Source organism: Peromyscus leucopus, chromosome 17 (genome assembly GCF_004664715.2).
Source record: "Peromyscus leucopus breed LL Stock chromosome 17, UCI_PerLeu_2.1, whole genome shotgun sequence".
NCBI classification, from domain to species: domain Eukaryota; kingdom Metazoa; phylum Chordata; class Mammalia; order Rodentia; family Cricetidae; genus Peromyscus; species Peromyscus leucopus.
In genome coordinates, this window is record NC_051077.1 from 39,713,132 (window position 1) to 39,736,609 (window position 23,478).

Genomic DNA, 23,478 nt, shown 5'->3' on the forward strand with positions numbered 1-23,478 from the left:
TATACTTGGATCTATTCTCAGTTATTTATTCCCTATGAAATTGTTCATTATCACATACAAACCACTCAATTATGTAAAATCACTAGGGAAATTTCTTATGCTTCCTGCAGCCTAATCACATCTTCCTAACTATTGTAAAAAGATTATATGTCATACTATACTTATATGTCTTACTTCACATTTAAGAACTAAGTGTATGTATTTTTATCAGTTCTTGTATTACTATAATATATAAAACTAAAATGACCCAATGCATTTGAGTGACAGTCTTCTTAAAGGTTAAGACCTTGGAATCTAGGTTAGACATACTCTCATCAAGTTGTAAATTCTGCCTTGCCCATTTCTGTTACATAATATCAGGTTAGTTATGTTAACTCTTAAGTTTTCTCACTTAAAGAGGGTGAATATTATTTACCTGTCTTTTGAATTTGTTCTACAGAGCAATGAGTTATTATCTACAAAATATTTGGACTCCTTCCTACTACAAAATAAGTGCCATAAATGTGTTAGTATAGTATTACAGAAACACTTACAAGGCTCCTTACATTATTGAGCAAGAGACACTGTCTTTATGTAGGCAAATTACAAAATTTTGGAAAATATTGTAATATGTATTTGAACAAAACATGTTATTATGCAATACATTATCTATTAATAAAACATAAACATTTATTTTGAGTTAAAAAGCTATGGTGAGGTCAAAAAACATGTTTAATTTCAGACATTGGGAGAGACACAACTCTATAAGCAATGTTGCTTTAAAAATGGATAATAATTAAATTTTAATGAGGCCAATGATTTTCAAAGATGAGTCAGCCTTTTGAAAGTCACTATTTCAGTAATCCAAGACTTCTTAGGGGTCAGTAAGAAGCGCATATCCTGTTTACGTATCTTGTCTCGAAAGAGGACTCGGTGTCCTCCTTAAACAAGTAGTTATTCAAGTCCCAAACAGAACATGAGTCATTGCCTCTTTACTTAGTTAACTTTGATGTGGTCAGAACACAGGTCAGAACACATCTTTAATTTGCATGTCTTATTTTGATAAACAAATTCAATATTGCAACCAGCAGACACTTGTTTTCAATCAGTGTTTTGTTTAATCAATATTTTACATTAAATAAAAGAAAACAAAGTCAAAAATAGGTTTTTATAGACTGTGATTTGCAACAGGTTTTTTTGCAAACAGTTTTTGCTTAGTCAAAGAATTCCTTTGAACTTTTTTTTTTTTTTTTTTTTTTTTTTTTTTTTTTTTTTGCGCTGTTGGAATTATGTAACAGCTCCTGTCTTAAGCCAGAGAAATAGCCAGGATATAAATTTGACAACACATGCATGGTGAGAGTGTGGAGAAGAATCTGAAAACACTTTTTACTTCCTCACAAAAGGTCAAAGCATTCTGCAAGTCAGTGCTGGAAACTGGCTGGCAAGAGCCTTGGATATTTGGAAAATGAGTATGTGTGCATTTCAGAATGCACATATGCCTTCTCTCCCTATAAACCCTTTCACAAGGCAGGGAACATCTTGTCCACCAAGTTTTAAAATTGTCTTTTGAAGAGAGTATGTTGTAAATACACTCTTACTTAGTATTACTTAGCTAGGAAGACCAGAAAAAAGTATTGCTTTGAATATGGAGATCTCTGATTATTTTAGTTTGCTAAGGACTCTAACTTGAATGAATTACCCAATGATCCTTCTGGGACTCTTAAAAATCCAGCAGTCCCATTTGTCTGTCCATTCATGTCTCCCAAACACTTCTCATTGGACCTATGTCAGCCAGATATTCACTAGAGACTATATATCATTGTAACTTTATGTCTAGGGTGTACATAAAAATGCCGTTTCAGAGAATATAGCTGTATTTGTTAGATTGCTAGTTATTTTTTGTCAAAGTAAAAATAATTCCCATGTATTATTTAATTAATTCATCTTTATGCCCATACATTAGAATTTTGAGGCGGAGAATATGGGGGAGTCAACAGTCAATCATTTAAATTTAGTAAGCATTCAGTACTTCCTATGTTTCAGGCACTTATCAAAGAATATTCCACACACAACTCATGATTGCACACCTCAGTTCTCCTGTAGACACCATTGTCATCTTCATTTTAGAGATGGAAAAGGTGTTGTTTAGGGAGTTTGGAGTTATATGCCTCTGGTCGCAAAGCTTAGGCAAACTAACCACATGGCATGCTCACTAGTACAATGGATGTCAGTGAAGAAATTAATCAAAGTGGCTGAGTGAGGTTTCTCCAAAAAGAACTTGGAAGAATATTGACCATGCATCTGGACCTCCCTCTCTTCCTCTCTCCCAAGTTTCATAAGCCATAAATTCTTGGTAAAACTTAAGATACATCAGTAATATATTTTAATATATATGTATATATGTGTGTGTTAATATATGTACAATATAAAATGCATGTGTATACACACATGCATATATATATATATATATATATATATATATATAATGGATCATACAAAACATACTTCTTAAGTCTCTGGGGGTGCAAGAGTTCTCTTTGCAAGGGCAGGATGCTGGTGTAGAACTCCTGCATTTCCTTTATGTGAATAAAAAATCAGAAACTGGTTTCGTGAGCATGAAATTATGTAACGATTCTATAGAACTATTTCCTGGCTCCTGTGGGACCTGGTAGAATGTTCAAGCCAGAGGCAGGAGCCTCTGCTCACTCTAACAAACATTCGAGTTCGTCAGATTTGCTGTGCTCAACGCCTCTCTATCCACTGACACCTTGCCAGAGAGAGCTGCAAAAAATGACCAGATTTGTCGTACAGGATTATTCTTCTACGCCTCGTTTTTCCAAATTTAGAATTTCATTTTTCCAGAATACACTGACCTCTTAAGTTACAGTAATAGGATTTTAAATGAAATGTGCCTTTTGCCACTTGGTAATTCTATAGACTCCACACTCAGATTTATCTTCTGGGAACCATTTTTGGAAGGAAAGGTCTCTTCTAGGCATTTCTACTATGTTCTAAGTAAAAAAAAAATTAATAAACAGATTAAAAAGTTAATGTACAGAATGTTATACTTGTAATGATACTTCACTATCTTTCCTGCCAAAAAACAGATTAATTTGTAAATACGTAGTTATTTCAGAATAAATAACATTCTTAAGCTGAAAAAAAATCAGCAGTACAGTTTTCAACACTGTCAACATAAAAAATGTTTTCTCTAGGCAATAGAATATTCATGTGTCGGTGTAAAAGAGTTGCCTTTAAAAGAATTCCTTTCATCCTTTCAGGTTAACATTAACACTGTCCTGTCCAATGGATCTCAAGAATTTTCCAATGGACGTACAAACATGTATAATGCAACTAGAAAGCTGTAAGTATGAGCAACTGACTTCTTCCTGAGCATTTTTTTAAATGGAGGGGATGTACGTTTTAGTGGCTAGACAGATCATTTATTTTGTAACTCTCTGGACACATGTTTATTGAGTAAATAAAAGTAAAATGGGCACATCAATAGAAACAAACTGCCATCTATATTTGCTGAAAGCCTTCAAAGGTCTATTTTCTGCATGTTACCTCATAGTTGCAACAAAAACTTACTTCTTCCCATGTTTTCAGGTGTGAAAATGATCCTGTAGAGTGTCTGGGTAATGTGTATGGAAACTAGCCGCCTGGGTCCACACCTTATATTTTCCATTAATCAGTGTTTGATATTTTTGCTGAATTTGCTGTGTGTGTCACATCAGGAGAAAGGACTTTTGAATGCATCAGATACTCGCTAGAGCTTTCAGATTTCCTCCAAATGTCATCTTGGTAAATGGACCCATGCACATCATTGATTAATGCTAACATAAAACGAGGCGCCAGGTGCATGTTTCATGAAACATTTTTATAATAATATAAATGATATAATGGTATGTGAATAATAAATATATATGTAGTAATTAGTATATAAATAGTAAAATGGTTTACAGTATTTAATCAAAAGGAACTAGTAGTAAATATAGAATTTATTTCTATAGGTATGTAATATATATTAAAGAAAACTCTACTTTGAAATCTCTACTGAAGAAAACTGAAAAATTTATCTGCAGACTTCATAGTCTTACAGGAGAGTCTTGTAGTGAGGTAGAGTTGTCACTAGATGGCGTACAAAACTCATGGGGGAACATGGCCCAACCCCTGCATCCCCACCCTGTTTTTCTTCAGGACCTATAAATATCTGTTTCTCTGCTAATAACTCTTGACTTTAAATGTGAAATGGTTTATTCTGTAAGTGTCTCTTAAATATTAAACACAGGTATGAATAAAATGTCAAAGCAGTTGAAAACAAAGCAATCTAAAATTGGGATATCCAGATATTTAGTAATGTAAGTGGGGGCTGAGTAATGAAAAATGACTAGCAGCACATTCACTGGACTCTGTGCAACAAAGAAAAGCAACCCGAGGACAGTTGACTGTGTTAGTCAATGTTAGGACATAGAGAAACAACACTCACACACACATACACACACACACACACACACACACACACACAAATTGGTAAAACAGATCACAGGACAAAACAGTTCATCAGCACCATGGTTACTGAAAGCTTTTCAGAGGTCAGAGGGAAACTGTTCATACTTTAAGGAGCAAAGAAATTATTTGGTAATTATTTGTTTATTTACTTATTTATTTATTTATTTATTGCATATGTGTGCATGCCTATGCCTGTGCGAACACATGTGTGCAGGTGAATATGTACATGTGGAGGCTAGAGACATCAGGTGTCTTCTTCATTTGTTTCTCTACTTCATTGCTTACGTATTTTTAGCTAGGAGCTCACTAACTTGGCTACTGGGAATCCAAACAAAAAAAACGCTAGGGATCTTCCTGTCTCTACCTCCCAGTGCTTGAAGTCACACTCAAATTCTTATGGGTGTGTGAGGATTGAAATCAGGTCCTCGTGTTTGGATCACAAGCACTTTGACAATGGAGCCATGTGCTAACACCAGATGCTTTTCCTCAAAGATTGTTTTACCAAGATTATGCAATAAGTTTTCATACTATTCCAAGAATAGGAATAGAAAATGGGGAAAAAACAAGACAGTGTCGTTAAGTAATTTTAGGTATTTGGGAGGCTGAGGTCTGAAGATTATGAGTTCAAGGCAATCCTGAGCTACTTAGAGAGTCCCTTTTAAAAGTAAGAACGTAAGAGAGAACTTAGGACATCACTCAGTGGGAGACAGAGCACTTGCTTAGCATGTTCAAGGAGGTCCTGGAGGAAAATCCCAATTATCTCCCCCACGAATAAAACAAGAAAATATAAAAAGGAGGAACAAAGGGAATGAATGTGGAGGGAACAGGAGTCAATAGAGGTGATGCATATAGTGTGAATGTAAACATTCTGGGTACCTGTGAGTAAGAGCTAAAACAATCATATAAGTAGTATAATGTCAAGCACATTAAGAAATAATTGGAATATATGAAAATGAAATATTCATAGACCTGTTAATAAATGCAATATTAACATGTTTGTGGTTTGCGATATTTAGGTCTACAGTCAAAGGGAGTTAGGACTGAAGATAAATTATTAAGAAAACATGTGAATGCTGGCTCAAGAAATCAGATGAATTTACTGAAAGAAAGCAAAATCACTACAAGAACTGCACCCTTAAGAAAGCCTTTCATTTATATATTATTAGGAAGAAATTCTAGAGAAATGTTGCCACAGATGACAAGTTAAACTTAATGTAGCTCAGTCTTAGGAGGTATATTAGACAACTACAATGAATGGAATTTAAAGAACGGGAAACAGAACCAGTGTTATTGTTGAACAACCACCGTGATGGGAATGACGAGAGTCAAAGCTAAATTCTACAAACCTGAAGGAGCTGGGGTGATGAGCGAGCAGGAGCAAAGAGCGAAGTCTGGTAGTCTATGAATGTTCGTTGATAAAGAGATGAACAAAACCACAGCATTTGAGGGATAGCTGAGTTGTAGAGCTCAGAGCCACTGTGGCTGTGTGCACAAGACCTGCACAAAAGCCAGAAAGTTAAAAATTCCAGCTTGGATGGGAGAAGGGCCATCAAGATCTCAAGCCTAACTGGAGAGCTAATAGTCCTTGAGGGTTTCCGAGAGGACAATAGTCAATAATTCTTTGAAAAGTAGTCACAAGTGGGTTGCCCTTTCCTCAGTGGGTGACCATATCCTCAGACACACGTGGGCAGCAATGATTAGACTCAGTGGGTCAATGGTAATACTTCTTTCAAATATTGAAGTTGAGAGAGAAATGTGTTTAGCATTCAAAGGGTAACTGGAGAAGAAGAAGGGGGTGAAAACAAAACACATTATATACATGCAGGAAATATTCAAACAGGAAATAAAATATTATTAAAATAAATAAGGAAAGCTAATCACACTATTTTGTGGGACCCAGGAGCTGGCACACAGGTCTTTTCACATATCTGGCTTCTTCAGAACATTTCCAGAGATATCGAAAGCCGAATACAGGAAAACATAGCTTCTTGCCGCTTCCTGTATTTGATTTCTAGCTTTCTATTCACAGCATAATACATTTGTAAATTTGTCTTTCCTGCTGGCAATGACAGTTGTCTGTCAAAGACGACAGGATCCTTAATTATCATCACAGCAGCAAAACTTAAATTCTGTGCTTCATATCCACAGAATAACACAGACAACACAGGGAAGGAAAAGACATTATGGATGTGTAATATCTACATAAATGCCAATTGGTAACAGAAAAGTAAAATGAAGAAACAAAAGAAAGCCACTGACAAAAAAATCAGTCCTGAAAACATACATATAAGGTACAAGTAACATTATATGGATCCAACAATTTATATTTAGGAATGCACACACACACACACACACACACACACACACACACACGCACGCACGCACGCACGCACACACGCACGCACATGCACACATGAACATATACACATATACATGTGACAACAATTAATGAAAAAAAGAGGCCAGGAATTTGAGGGGCATATGGGAGTGCTTGGAAGGAGGAAAAGGAAGAGAAAAATATTGAAAATATATTACAATCTCAAACAAAATTACACAGAGTAGTAAAGAAATAGAATTTTTTCTCAAACAAATCACTATATATATATATATATATATATATATATATTTGAAAAGGTGAAAGGGGCTTGAGGATCAATTTAGAGAAACCACTAAAAAAATAAAAAACCTTTGAAATATACTTTAATAGGATTTGGGGATAGACATGTCTAAAAATAGACGATGCTTTTGTGCAGCTTTAGGATAGAGCTTCTAAATGTGGAAGGGTTTTATTATTGACATTGTCAGGTAGATTTTATAGCTGGGTCTGATATACAGATTCCTTATTCGGGATCCTATGCTGTTTCGTTATAAAAATAATAGAGCTTGTGATTTTATTTTTACAGTTATATCCTAATAATTTCTACTGCTATCCAAACTCATAATTTAGGAGTTTGGATTAGGTTCAGAATAAGATTGTGCTTTTCGTTTGCTTACTCAGACACAGCTGGTTCTCATTTCCAGAGTATTTGTTACTTAATCTCTGTAGTTATGATGTGAGTCAGGAGGAAAAAGCTCTCTCAAGACAAAAGTATTAATGGGTGAATGTGTTACTTGTAAAATAAATTCCAATTTGAACTTTAATGATCCCACCCCTCACAAAAGCTGTGACTTTTGTGACCTCTTTACTTCATATCTTTATAAATTGGATTTTCCAGTTACCAAATTTTCTGAACATAAGGCAATACAATAAAAACAGAATGCAGCCACTGGCTTATAAAGTGATGATGTCACAAATAGTATTATGATGTTAAATATTTCAAATATATTACTTGCTTTAATCATAACCACAACTTAATGAAATAAGGTTATGTAGTAATATTTTGCTTGTGCTCCAACAAATAAAGTTTGCCTGGAGATCAGAGTGTGGAGCTAGCCACTAGTTAACCATAAAGGACAGGCAGTGGTGGCACATGCCTTTAATCCCAGCACTTGGGATCTCCTGCCTTTGATCCTAGTACTTGGGAGGCACGCAGCTTTAATCTCAGCACTAGGGAGGCGGAGACAGGAAGAGATATGGCTGGGCAGAGAAAGGAATATAAGACAGAAGGAAACAGGAGTTCAGCACCCCCTTTTCCAGGCTGAGGAGTTGGTGAGGTAAGAGGTAAGTTTGGCTAGCACCTTTGTCTCACTGATCTTTCAGCATTTACCCCTATATCTGACTCTGGGTTTTTATTATTAAAACCAATTAGGATTCACACTATAGGTTTATTTTTATCTTAAAGATAAGCCTACAATGCTTAAAGATCTTGTCTTTTCCAATGGCATAAAACAATGAAATAAACCGAGCAAACAATGACTTAGAAACTCTCAAAGACATGATGCAAACATCAGTCACGTTTACATCTATCTGGTGAGTTCTATTTGTAAATTGTCACAATGATAGTCTTCTCCACAAACTATCCATACCCAATACTGTAAGAAAGGGTTGGTTTGAGCTGGGCAGTGGTGGCACATGCCTTTAATCCCAGCACTTGGGAGGTAGAGCCAAGTGGATCTTTGTGAGTTCGAGGCCAGCCTGGTCTACAGAGCGAGATCCAGGAAAGGTGCAAAGCTACACAGAGAAACCCCGTCTCGGGGGGGGGGGGAGGAAAAGAAAGGGTTGGTGTGTATTTTTCCTCTCTTCCTGACTATTTTCCCAAGTGTTAAATTGGCCTCAATCCCCAAGTCAGGGGCCCCCTCCTGGTGGCATCAGCCTGCAGCAAACCACATTTGATGGGAACTATATTCCATGTAGCTCACTGGAATAAACACTAAGTCTCTACCCTTTCCTTTAGTTAAAAAAATCGTCTTATTGGGCTAGCCGGTCATCCAGATATGGCTAATCATCCAGAGACATGAACCGCACACCATTACACATTTCCCAAAGGAAAAGCCTTAGAAAACTTGGCAACAATATGCTACAGATATTTCTCTTATGTTACTCTTGAGAGAAAATGCCATTTTCACCAGCTGAAGGCCACTTAAACTATCATCAATGACTGGTGATCAAATCATCTTGAAATCCTAAGAATATTATGACATGTCAAATATCTGTCTAAAAATTAAGTGTCTCTATAGTCAGCGATCCAGGAGAGTTGATAACAAGACTATGGTGTCATATTAGTATAACATGGCTTTACCCTTATTATCCCAAACTAGGTTCCTACTGGTTATCACTTCTTTCTGCCTTACCATCTGCAATTTCTTTTAATGTTGTTGGGATTCAGTACTTAGCTCTGCTATCACTAATTCAGCACTTAATAAATTTAATAAATAAAATATACTAAACCCTATGCAGTTATTTTTCACCTTTCTCAGATGTAACATCATATCTTCTATCTGACCTGTAGGCCATCCCCCTTTCTCAGAATATTATATTTCCTCAGAGATAGAGATGAAAATGCTTGATATCTGTATACTTTTACACGGTCACTTCTGCCCACTCCTTTTTCCATGTTTACTTCTCTGCTCCCCAATCACTTGCTACATTGTATTCCTTCACAATGTCTTATCTGAAATGTTTACATTTTTTACTCAATCCTCTCCATGCAGTTAGGAGACTGTCTTTCTTGCTCACCAGTGTTTGTCTCTATAATCCCAGTGAAGTTAAGATAATGCTCCTCTTTTCAGTCGTTAATATGAAAACGTCTTGCACAGGGCAGCAGAGTGGAGTCCAATTGAGTTCATGTTGAACTGCAGGATTCTTACAAATAAGAATACCTTGTTCCACTTCCTTCCTTATCCCTGTTACCTAGGAAACTCTGCAAATGTGAACTCGCATCATTTTCCTGGTGCTCCTTGCAATTCCCCTAATGCTGCACCAAGGCCTTCTCCACAATGTGATTTTCAGTTCTCCACCCTCAGGAAATTTCCCTTTTCCTTTTGATATTTTTAATGTCTATTTGACTTTATAAAGTTGTATTTTTAGTGTGTGTGTGTGTGTGTGTGTGTGTGTGTGTGTGTGTGTGTGTGTGTGTGTGTACAAATGCAGATGTCCTTAGAGGCCAGAAAAGGGAATCAAATCCGTTAGAGCTGGCTGGCATTGCAGGCATCCAGTATAGGTGCTGGGAACCAAACTTAGGTCCTCAAGAAGAGCAGCAAGTATTCTGAAGCACTGAGCCATCTGTCCAGCTCCTAAAATTTTTATTTATTATTATTGTGTGTGTTTGTCATGATGTGTGTGAGGCACATGATTTTGATCACTCTGCACTAGAAAACCGATAAGGGAGCTCATCCCTAAGAGAGGCTAGTTTTCCTTTGTCTAGAAGTCATTAGTTGCCTTTAATTCCTTGTCTAAGGGTAGGGCCTCACAAATATTTCTCTCTTCCATGTTAATGTGCCCATTGCTATTGTCATTGTTCTGGTCTTGTTTCTACAGCCATTTCTAGGACTGACTGTTTCACTTAATACATGTGGGTACTCTGATTTTTAAAATCCTTCCTTTCACTCCTCACCAATGTTCCCTCAAGACATACACAAAGGAGCTATGAAATAGATGTATCCACTGGGGCTAGGTTCCCCACGATCGGTTGATTTCTGTATTGTGTCCGGTTGTGATTTTTTGTGATGGTCTCCATTTGCTGTAAAAAGAGGCTTTGATGAAGGCTGGTAGCTACACTTACCCAGGAGAGGTTCTTGTGCAAATAAAAAAAATGGCTTTGATTGTAGTAAAGCACATGCCTTGATTCATTTTGTACTGCTAAAACACAATACTGCATAGTGGGTAATTTCAAATAGACAGAAACGTATTGTCTCCAAGCCCAAGGTCAAGATATCAATATCCAACAGGATCTTCTTTCTGTGTCTTTCCATGCTCAAAAACAAAAGGGTCAAGATACAAAGGCATGCTGAATGTCTTTCTTAGAGCAGTAGTAATACCACCTATGAGGATAGAGATCTCATAGTCTGATTATTTTTGAAATATTCATCTCTCAATATTGTTGCAAAGACAAGTGGCTTCATGCATTGCATTTTAGAGCTTAGAATTTTCCAGTCAAGAATCACACAGAAACAGGGCCAAGGAGAGGGTAACGTGCCTGCTTGGTGACCTAAGGTCAGTATCAGTGATCCATGCAAAGGTAGAAAAAGATAGCTAATTCCACAAAATTGCCCTAGAACACCAAAGATCACCTGAAATTTAAATCACTACTGTCTTTTTTCCCCTGTGATTCTTGAGTCCGCTCTTCTTCTCTGTTCAAAGGTGTCACCATTTATTCCCATTTTTAGTTAATTCTCCAGGTAACTTCAGTGCCCCTAACTCTATTATTTTTTTCTACTCAAACAAATAGCCTCATGCAAGCAGCCTCTTTCAAAGTTTGGGTAACATTCTCCCCCGACATGACTGCACAGTACAATCACAAATACCCCTTAAGCCAAGGACTCCACTGGCAACTGCCAGAGGAATTCAATGGGGGAAAAAACCCACACAGATGCCTGCAAGTCTTTTGTTAAGAATTACATGACTTTTCTTAATTCATTTATTTTTCAGAGGCTGTGTGTCTCTTTTGTAAGACAAGCGAGCTACACTAGATGCTACAAAGGTCATCTCCAATCTCAGAGTCCATAAAATATTTAGATGAATCTGATAGCTACAACTTAAGAGGTGTATCACATTATGGATCAAAAAGAAAATAAAAACCAACCAGTAAACAAATACCCTATGAGATGTTTGTAATGAAAATTAAGAGGAAACCAGAAGAGTAAAAGCAAATGAAAATAAATAATGTTGAAATTTTGGAGACAATAGTCTATTTTTTACAGGCACACAAAAGTGTGACTGAAGAGTGACATTTTAATAAGTTAATGGGGTAAACTTAAGAAGCATTTGAGTATCCACTGAGGTCCTCATTCAGGAACTGTGAAAACAGATAGCAATGTCTTTGGCTACTTGCTGTCTCCTTGTCCCATTAGGCAACCATGTCCTAACACCCCCATCACTAGGCTCTTCCTAGTCGTTTGACAGGAGTTGTCTTCACATTCCAGAGAATTTCAGAGTCTCTGAAGTATTTACGGAATGCCTGCACAATTTTATGTACTCTTAGTAGTACCAAATGTCCGAGTCTTCAAAATATATCCAACATGGTACATCTAGTTCTTAGAGATTTGTTTGTTTCTCTCAGGTTGGGTAAAGCTTGCTATGAAAATGCAGGGCAGAAATGAGAAAAATATAATAAGATAAACATTCAGCATATTGTTAGACCTTGAAAGGTATAAAGGAGTTCCATGCCATTTTAGAATCGACAGAACTCTGAAAGAACTGTATATTTAACATAAGAATTATACTGTGCAAGTCCACAAATACTTTCTACAATATGTCTTTGTATATAAATATAATGAAATTAAACTGTCTATAGATGATACAATATTTTATAGGGACAGAGATTGTTTTCCTTAAGTCAGAGTCTCATAATTCTTTCTCACAGTCATTTTGAACTCAAGAAATTTATGTGAGAATATTCGGGACATAAGAAAATAAAATATTCTCTTTCAATGTAGTTAAGATGCTCATTTATATTTAAACTTCTCTTTTGTAGACAAATTGCTAAATGGTCTTATTAAATAAAAACCCGGAGCCAGATATTGGGGTGAAAACCTGAGAGATCAGAGGAATAGAAAAGCCACAGCTAACCTTGCCTCACCAACTCGGCAGCTTCCAAGGATACCTGCTTCCTGTATACACACGCCTATTTGCCTTGCTGTTCTGCCATCTGATTTGCTCTCTCTGTCCAGCTACATCACTTCCTCTTCCTGCCTAGCTCTGCCACTTCCTGACTGTCTGTACAGACCTCCATACCTCCATGGTTAACTAGTGTTGAAATTTAATGCATGTGCCACCATGCCTGTCTCCGTTTCCAATGTGACCTTGAACTCCCTGAGATCCAGACAGATCCCTGCCTCTCAAATGATAGGATTAAAGGCATGTACTACCATTGCCTGACTTCTATGTTTCACATAGTGACTAGCTTTTTCCTCTGATCTCCAAGCAAGCTTTATTTATTAGCGTACAAATAAAATATCACCACAAACTTCCATCTTTAATGTAAATACAATTTCTATTTCTATCTTCTTCATGAAATGTAAGCATAATGTATCCCCTAGATATAAAATCTTTACACCCAAGATTAAGTTTTTGTATTTACCTGTTGTAAATCATCATATAATTAGGAATTAGTGGACAGGAACTCTCCTCTTCTCTCTCTCTCTCTCTCTCTCTCTCTCTCTCTCTCTCTCTCTCTCTCTCTCTTTTCTCTCTCTCTCATACACACACACACACACACACACACAAATATCATGTAGATGTACATTATAACAAAATTGGATAAGTAAATAGGTGTGTTAATGATTTGGCATGTGTTAACTCTCTAGAATAATGCTGGCACAATTTAAACCAAGTACTGTTTTGAACTTCTGGTTCAGCTGCATTTTTAATGGTTAATTAAGACTCATTTCAACAACTAAGTCTTCCTGGTGTGACATTTTCAGTGATGTGAAAATGGACTTCCCTAGGGGTGTTTTATTACCCGAGTAATTCTCACAGTGATGTGTTTTAAACTCCTATTTTTTTCAATCATTACCTATTTTGATGTGTAACTTAATTATTTTGAGTAAAACAGAATTTTACTTCTAATTTACTTGAATATTTTGTGACACAATAGTTATTTTTACTATAATTACAGCTCACATTATATGCCTTGGGTGGAAGTCATCATCTATGTTTTGTCTTTGGCAATACTCTTTATTTGGTTAGAGTTTTAATAAGAATGGGAAAGTATTAATTGTAAGTGCTTTTATAACTGAAGGTTTTTTTAATGTGGCAAATTACAGAACACTAAGTAATTTCCACTAAAATCTAGATTTTTATTGTACTATGTATTAAATGTCAGTTTCAGTGTCTGGAATCTGACCAATACTATGCTGCTTACTTCTCCTTAGACTTCTCCAAATGCGTTATAAAGCTAGGCATTTTATAATACTCCAGTTTGTAGAGTAATTATGTTACACTTTTATAATTGTATTTTCTATTTTTTAATCTATTCAATCATTTTAAAATTAAATTGTATAGCACTATGAATACTATTTCAGGACACTCTTTAAATACTTTCTGAAATTCATCTCCTTTTTAGCATAAAAAAATCTTCTCTTGAGCTATCTTAGATTATGTCTTTGAGAAGTGAATAGCGATATCGTGAAACATCAAACATAAGAAATCTCAAAAAGATAAATGCAGCTCATTTCTAGTTGCTGCTCCAAACACTTTGAACCACTAGGTACTGGCACACTGATTAGGCTCCTGGTGGATCTCTTTGGTGTAGTACAAGGCCTCCGAGACAAGGTTTTTCATGAATTTGAATAGTCCTGAAGCTTTGACCTTCTACAATCACACAGAATTGCTTTCCCACTATGTGAGGTTTACTCAAGAGAAGTAGGCAGGCAGTGTCCTTCTGTAACCAGCCCTCCTGCAAAAAACCAGCTAACCACCACACCTTTTTCTCATTAACTTGGTCTAGCTCAAGGTCAGGTCCTTTTCCAATTTTAATGGAGATCTCCTGGAAGAACTTTTAACACTGTATGTTCAATGTGTATCAATCTTATGAAACCTTGAGAAATGTGAACAAAATGATTTGTCTGATTGGCATTTAAGAAGACTACAACTCTCTATATTTCCACCTTTATGCCAAACAGCAAGGAAAAAGCTAAAGTAACTCTAGTCTTCAAAGGATTTGTTAAGATAAGTTTGAAGTCAGTTATACCAGAAGGCTTCAGAGAAGGTAAGAGATACTTAATTTAGCAGACTTTCCAATTTAAATGAAACCACATGTGACACTATGAGTTATGGAAAAGGATTTCAAATCAAATGCACAAATCATTAAAAAAAAAAACTTAGTTAAATGCGTTTTGACATAGCAATTGTTCCTTGTCAAGTCCATAAAAGTGACTTGAGTAATATTTCTCCCAGCAAAAATCAGCCTGTGCCAGGAGTGGGTATTTTCTTCCCTTTGTTTTTTAAAATCCAGATGCTGATTAAGAACACAAGAATTTGCAAACTAGGTCAAACTAGAAATACTTTTCTGTCTCTCTCCTAAAAACATTTGAGACAGCGAGGCCAAATGCTTTTCTGAATTACTTTTAAAATTAAATGTGATTTTATAATTCATCAATGAATCTCTAAGCTCCAATTGAATTTAAATATATTCTTAGCCCAGAGTCTCCATTTGAATAAGCATATTTCTATTTTATATATGTTAGTAATATCATAAAACTTTATTTCATTTTCATAGCACAGTGTTTCAAATGCACATGTAATTAAACCTATAATGTTGTAAATAAATCATTATGTGCAGAGTAATTTACAAAAAGTTATTGTTTTTTTTAATTTTATAATTTGATTTAATTTTACATATCAGCCACGGATTCCCCTGTTGTCCCTCCTCCCCCCACCCTGCCCTCCCTCCAGCCCACTCCCCATTCCCATCTCCTCCAGGGCAAGGATTCCCCTGGGGATTGAGCTCAACCTGGTGGACTCAGTCCAGGCAGGTCCAGTCCCCTCCTCCCAGGCTGAGCAAAGTGTCCCTGCATAGGCCCCAAATTCCAAACAGCCAGTTCATGCACTAAGGACAGGTCCCGGTCCCATTGCCTGGGTGCCTCCCAAACAGTTCAAGCTAATCAACTGTCTCACTTATCCAGAGGGACTGATCCAGTTGGGGGCTCCTCAGCTATTGGTTCATAGTTCATGTGTTTCCACTAGTTTGGCTATTTGTCCCTGTGCTTTTTCCTATCTTGGTCTCAACAATTCTCGCTCATACAATCCCTCCTCTTTCTTGCTGATTGGATTCCTGGAGCTCCACCTGGGGCCTGGCCATGGACCTCTGCATCTGCTTCCATCAGTCATTGGATGAGAGTTCTACCATGACATTTAGGGTGTTTGGCCATCCGATCACCAGAGTAGGTCAGTTCGGGCTTCTCTCGACCATTGCCAGTAGTCTATTGTGGAGGTATCTTTGTGGATTTCTGGGGACCTCTCTAGCACTTTGCTTCTTTCTATTCCCATGGGTCTTCATTTATCATGGTCTCTTTTTCCTTGTTCTCCCTCTATGTTCTTGATCCAGCTAGGATCTCCTGCTCCCTAAGCTCTCTTTCCCTCGACACTTGCCCTTCATTACCCCCCTTAATGTCCAGTTGGCTCATGTAGATCTTATTCATTTCTCTGTCATTGGGCAATCCCTGTGTCTTTCTTAGAGTCCTCTTTTCTAGATAGCCTCCATGGAGTTGTGAGTAGCAGTCTAGTCATCTTTGTTTTACATCTAGTATCCTCCTATGTTTGTCTTTCTGAGTCTGGGTTACCTCACTCAGGATGATTTTTTTCTAGATCCAAAAAGTTATTGTTTTAACCCAGAAGTTTAATAGCATAGATTATACTTCTATTTTAAATAAATAATAGCATAGATTATACTTCTATTTTAAATTTTGTTTTATAGTCACAAATATTTACTATATTATTATTATTACTACTATAATTATTATTATTGCCTCTGTGTATGTGCATACATGTTTATCTATGCAGGTACAAACATGCCATGGTGCAGGTCTCGAGGTGAGAAGACGACCTTTGGAAGCTAGTGCTTGGCTTTTACCTTGGATTCCAGGGATAAAAATCAAATCCTCAGAGAACTGAATTACTTCTACTCACTGTGCATCTGGACCTAGACTGTATTCTGATTTTCTAGGAATATAGAAAATTTCCGTTATCATTTATTAGAAATTTTCCAAGCTGATTTAAAGTGTAACTTTTACCTTATGTCTCCCTTCATCGTTCTGATTCTGAGTTCTGTTTTCTGTAGCAGTTCTCTACTTGATCATTTTTTAAAGACTATAGCCTTATTTGTCTAGATTTTCATTTCTGGCAGGTCTACACTGTTCTCCCAACTGTCGATGTAGTTTGTGTTTTTATACTTCAGATTAACTACCAGTTGAAGAGCACAGTAAATTTTTCATTTAAGTTGTGCTGAAGTTGTGGATCAGTTTTGGTATAGAAGTTTCACAACAGTGTGAACCTCTGCACAAGGCCATAACATTTCACTGTTCGTACCTTTCTGTCTTTCCATCTAAATTTTACTTTTCTTCGTAAGCACATGTTTATGTCAACTTTAAATGATGTGGTGATATTTAAAGTCTTCATTTACTCAAGATACTACACTGAAAATATTTTGTCTTATTTCTTTAGGAATAAGAGGAGGGGAATAACCTATAGTAGATAGGAGAAAAGACCATAAATGGGATGAAAGGTGAATTCCCTGAAATAATATTGGAAAATAGAAAATTTTCTAGTGTTTAATGAGAAGTGTTCAGAAGTGAAAAAAATATGGAAAGATATCTGTTGGGATGGTCAAGGACTTCCCCTGAAGTAGTATGGTGGTCAGGAGAGTCAGAAGGACTCTTGATAAGATGGCGAAAGCTTCAGAAAGTTAGAGGGAATTGGAAATGAAAGTGTGTAAGGTTTCTCTTCAGATTTTCTAAGAGTCATTCTGAGATCTCCCTGCCGCGTGGCCCGGGCCAACACCAGCAGTCATCTAAATGACCTACGTCAATGTGGCATGTTGAGTTAGATTAGGTGAATAGATGAAAATGTATGGGTGGGATCTTCACTGAGTGAGTGGGAAAACAAATAAACAAAGAGACAAACTAACCAACAGTTCTTTAAAAAATGTGTTTTGATTTATTACTGTTGTGTTCCTTGGAAATAGTCTAGACTCTAGATGGTTCCATTGAGTACCATAAACTCTGAGCTAGTAATTTCAATTCTTAGCTCATCTACCAAGGGATTTAAAATAAAGAGCTTCCATATCCTGTTGTTTGGAAAGGATAAAAATTATCTTAGAACAATGACTGAAAACTAATTCACTGGCAATAAGGATTTTTTAGAGGTTATGGCTGAAATTGTTTCCCTGTTGATATGGTAACAAATGAGAACATTCAAAGCACAACAGTGCCAGTAGAAATCAATGACCACGAATTTTACCCATCTCAGATGTTATTGGATGCTAGGGCCCAGCCATAGAAGAACGATCGTGTATCCTGTAGCAAGGTTAGAAAAAAACAGCCATACCACATGTATCCAAGAAGCTCTAGCTCTCTACATCTGCTAAGGGACCTAATCCTTTTGCTCTTAGGAGAAGACCTTATCATCCATATGTGGATTACTTTTAAAAGCAAAAGAAGTACAAAGAAAACATTTACGCTATTGTTCTCATATAATATTATTAACTAAAAAGGTTTTATATTGGTTGATAAATAAAGTAGCTCTAATCCTATTTTAAATCATTTCCAAAGTTAAAATTAAATCACAATCATTTGGATTCAAAGTTGCAATATTTGTTACGAAATTTAAATTTCTCGTTGTCTATTGATTCTGCTGGATGAACTATTATTTTTTTCCATTGAGAAAAATAACATCTTGTTGATTAGGAAAAGGAAAAACCAAAGAAATTCCGAAAGATTGAAAAGGCTTCCTTTAACACTTTAGAATTTTTCCCCTTTTATTGAAAATAGCTTTCTTTTCTCACATAAGATATTCTAATTAGGGTTTCCCCTCCTCTACTACCAGTTCCTCCCTTCCTCCTCTCCCATCGGAACCCAACTCTTTTTGTTTTTCATTAAAAAACAAACAGGATGCTAAGAGACAATATAAAATAAAATAAAAAGACAAAACAAACAAAATAAAAACCTAGGAGAAGGCACCTGTAACAGATATAAATACAGAGACCCACTCATTCACAAACTGAAACACTAAACTGAAGTGCATATATATATATAATATATATATATATATTATATATATATATATATATAGTAGTATTGTGCTCCCCAAAATATTGTGCAACCTAATAAACTTATCTGGGGTCAGAGACAGAACAGCCTAGATACAAAGGCTAGAAAATGGTGACACTCACACCTTTAATCCTAGCATTCCAGAGGTAGAAATCCCTCTGGATCTCTGTGAGTTCAAGGCCACATTGGAATCAGACAGGCATGATGACACATGCCTTTAATCCCAAGAAGTGAGCCTTTAATCCCAGGGAGTGAGGCAGAGAGCAGAAAAATATATAAGGTGTGAGGACCAGAAACTAGAGGCATTTGGCTGGTTGAGCTTTCAGGCTTGGAGCAGCAGTTCAGCTGAGAGCCATTGGGATGAGGACACAGAGGCTTCCAGTCTGAGGAAACAGGATCAGCTGAGAATTTGGCCAGGTGAGGTTAGCTGTGGCTTGTTCTGCTTCTCTGATCCTCCAGTGGTCACCCCAATAACCGGCCTCAGGTTTGATTTTATTAATAAGACTTTTTAAGATTCACGGTACATATATATATATATATATATGTATAACCTGTAGGGTAAAAAGAGAGAGAGAGAAAAAAAACACAAAACAAACAAATCAACCAACAAAAAAGGCCGAAAACAGCCACGATACTATGATACAAGGAACCTCCAAAGATGCCCTGTTGAGTTCATTGTCTGTTGGTCATCTACTGCTAGGCATGCAGCCCACCCTTAAGAGTGGTTTGTCGATCCATGTGTTAAAGATCCAGAACTTGGCCAGCATGGTGGTATGTGCTTTTGATCCCAGAACTCTGTGAGTTCAAGGCCAGCCTAGTCTACACCGTGAGAACCTGCCTCAATAAATAAAAAAGAACACAAAGGAAAAAATGAGAGTAGTTTGTTTCCCCAGTGAGAATCACTTGATGAAAACCTTTTTTTTTTTTTTTTATTTGCAAGTGATTATCAATTGGAGATAGTTTCTGGCTCAGGGATGGGACACATGTCCACTTCTCCCTTCAACTCTAGGACCTCATCTGGTGCTCACCCTGCAGACCTTGTGCATGCTTCCTCAGTCCCTGTGAGTTCATATGTGCATGGATCATGCTGATTTAGAAGGTCTTGTTTTCTTGGTGTCCTCGGTATCCTCTGGCTCTTACACTCTTTCCACTTCCTCTTCCGCAGGGTTCTATGAGCCCTGAGGAGAGGGATTTGAAAGAGACATCCTGTTTAGGCCTGACTGTCTCCTACTTTCTGCATAATGTCTGGTTGTGGGTTTCTGTGTTTGTTCCCATCTGTTACATAAGGAAGCTTCTCTGATGATGTCTGAGCAAGACACTGGTCTATGGGTATAATGAGTATAATAGAATGTTTTATTGGAGTTTTTATTTTTCTATGTTCTTTTAGTAGAATAGCAGTATTTGATTTTACCTAGTCCCTGAGCTATCTAGTCTCAGGTTCTTGGTTGTTCAAGTAGTTTGCAGAAAATAATTTCTCCAAACATCTAATTTTGGCTTGAAATTTCAGAATCTGTTATTCACAACAACTATTATCAGTTTCCATCCCATGGTATATATCCATATCATGCACATTTTTAAAATCAGACTGTCAAGGACCTAGGAAACACTATTAGTAGATCATTTCACTTTTCAAGTAAAAATGATATGCACCCACCCAAATCAAGAAAAAAGAACTTAGTTCAGTTTGTCCCTTCATCGACTAACACTGTTCCTTGAAACCTTGTATTTACAGTATGCAGATGAGTGCTGTGTACAGGATTCCAACTTGGCCACACAGATTTCAAAGATATTTACATAAAGATCAAACTTTAGTAAATTAGTGCTTGTTACTAATCTGAGGATCAAGGACACCTTTGAAACATTGCTTTGACCAGGAAGTATTTACTACTTCATCAGCCATGGGCATAGTTAAATGAAAATGGCGTTCTTTCCCAAGGGATATGGCACTTAGGAACACAGTAACTTCCAGCACAGCCTGGTGCCACTGCTTGTATTGTGTTAAAACATTATCTACCACTGTTTCAACATCAGGGAAAATGTTAGAACAATGGGAAATACAAATAATATGTCATTATGACCATGAAAGTTCTTTGAACCTTGTGATTTGTATGAAAGGATCTGGCTGGTGTTGTAGTGATGTACTGTGTCCCCAATATATTGTGCACCCTAATAAAGTTTATCTGAAGATCAGAGGAAAAAGCTAGCCACTATAGTACACATAGAGGTCAGGCAATGGTAGCACACGCCTTTAATCCTATCACTCGGGAAGGCAGATATCTGTCTGGATCTCTGTGAGTTCAAGGCCACACTGGGAACAGAGCCAGGCGTGGTGGTACATACCTTTAATCCCAGTAGTAACCATAAAGGTCTAGAGGTCTGTACAGACAGACAGGAAGTGACAGATCTGGGCAGGAAGAGGAAGTGATGTAGCAGGGAGGAGAGAGGAAATGAGATGGCAAAATAGGTGTGGATATAAAAGAAGTAGGTCTCTATGGCTTAGGATCTCCAAGTGGTGAGAACATGGCTGGCTTCGTTCTGCTTTTCTGATAAGCTTTATTAGGGTGCACAATGTATTGGGGACACAATATATCACCACAACACACCACCAGCCAGATCCTTTCATACAAATCATGATAATCATCAGTATAAAGCACTATTTTATAAATTCACTTCATTTCTCTAAAGATACCAATTTCCTAATGTTACTTATAGATTTTTTTTAAAAAGTCAGTTTTTCAACTCAGAATCTAACCTGACATAAACATCTATTGATTTGTTGTCCGTTTCAGATACTTCTTTATGCAAACTAGAACTGAGTGAAAAGAGCTACTACTAATATCTATTACAAGCCAAGGGTGTTTTTAATTTTCTTCAATCAAACTTGCTTTTCCATTTTCCTGAAATTCTCTTTCTTTTGTGTTCTTCGTTTGGGGGCCATTCTTTGCTATCAAGGTCCAACTCAAATGGAGCACAATGACTGACTGACAGTTGGTACTCAATAAATACTTGTTGAAAAGCAAGAATTGAGACATCCATTTACAGGTTCACCACAGTCTTCAAACGAAGTTGTTGGACATGTTCAGGTTAAAATCGTTGTTCATTGGGTAAATTATTTTTTCATTGTGATATTATTATGCAATATAAGGCAAATAAGTTTATCACCTTGCTCTCATTACCCAATCTGTTTTCCTTAATATTCTTAAGCTTCTATAAAAATTTGTTAGCCAAAAGAAAAGGATATAAAAACAATTTGAACCCTGTGGAAGAGAATCTATTAAAGTTTGTTTGAAGGTTTACTGAGGCAATGATGCCATTAAGTTTCCTTCAAAGACATAAGTTACTCAGAATAAAGGAAATGTTCTTTAAACAGGGTCATCTTATTATTTACCATCCACTTTCAAGCTTGAACCTGCTGTGAGTTGTAAATAAATATGGTAATGTGGCTGTAAAATGTACATTCATCATCACTTGATGTGAATAGTTCTTCACCACATAACAAGCTATATGTGTTCCTATAAACTGGATGAGAGAAAAATTAGAGCTTGGCTTCAATGGAATTTCAGACAGCTAGTTTCCATTTCCAGAAGATTTTACAAAGCCTTTATTATGTCAAAACAGAAAAAGGTTTAGTTTATCTTTTCATTCATCTATCTAAATTGGGGCAAACAATTTCAGATACTTTGTCTTCTGTGATTCTTTGTATGAATTGTAAGATATATGTCTCATCTGACAGCAGATAAAATTGGAGCTTCTTTTACTGTCTTTAGATCACTGAGAAATGTGCATCTGTGTTGTCTTTAAGCAGAGTGTGATATATAATGCACATATTAAGGGATTTATGAATAAGAGTGAATCATTCTTGCTTGGCTGTGATGACACATGCCTTTAATCCCAGCACCCAGGGAGGCAGAGGTAGGCCGATCTCTGTGAATTTGAGGCCAGCCTGGTCTACAAAGTGAGTTCCAGGACAGCCAGAGCTACCTAGAGAAATCCTGTCTCGAAAACAAAACAAAACAGCAACAAAAAGAGTAAATCATTATTTTATTACCAATCCAATCATTATTAATTTCATGTTTCACTGAAAGATATTCTAGGATAAATAAACCAACCATTATGTCTGGAACAGTAGTTCTCAACTGGTTGGTAGTGACACTTTTGAGGTTGTATATCAGATATCCTTGTGTGTCAGATAGGCATTGTGATTCATAACAATAGCAAAATTACAGTTATGAAGTACCAATGAAAATAATTTTATGATTGAAGTCAACACAACATGAGGAATTGTAATAAAGGGTTCCAGCATTATGAAAGTTGAGAACCACTTGTAGTTAAATATCTATTTTTGAACCAAAATTCAGACATGGCACCTTTCAATCTGTAGGACCATACAGATGGTACCAAATATTTCTTGCTCCATAATGAACCGAGACTCGAGACACTGATGGTGCCTGTGAAAACTTGTTAGCCAAATCCTAGGGCATCTAAGCAGATTTGACCATTGACACTTGCCACCATGGTCTCCTCTACCCATAGAGTACACGCCCTATGGCCTCTGCAATTAGACCAGATTCCACTATTTCTGGAACATTCTGAAAGAGAGTGGAGAGTGATGAGCTCCCCTCT

The 23,478-nt window shown here is 36.7% G+C and overlaps 1 protein-coding gene across 2 annotated transcripts in view; it reads left to right on the forward strand.

Moving 5' to 3' along the window:
- The window catches only part of Glra3 (glycine receptor alpha 3), a 150,797-nt gene that overhangs the window by 93,260 nt on the left and 34,059 nt on the right, over positions 1-23,478 (forward strand). For both annotated transcript variants that reach the window (XM_028860621.2, XM_028860622.2), the window contains exon 5: positions 3,261-3,343. In XM_028860621.2, the coding sequence (XP_028716454.1) occupies positions 3,261-3,343 (83 nt within the window). The remainder of the gene's footprint in view (positions 1-3,260; positions 3,344-23,478) is intronic.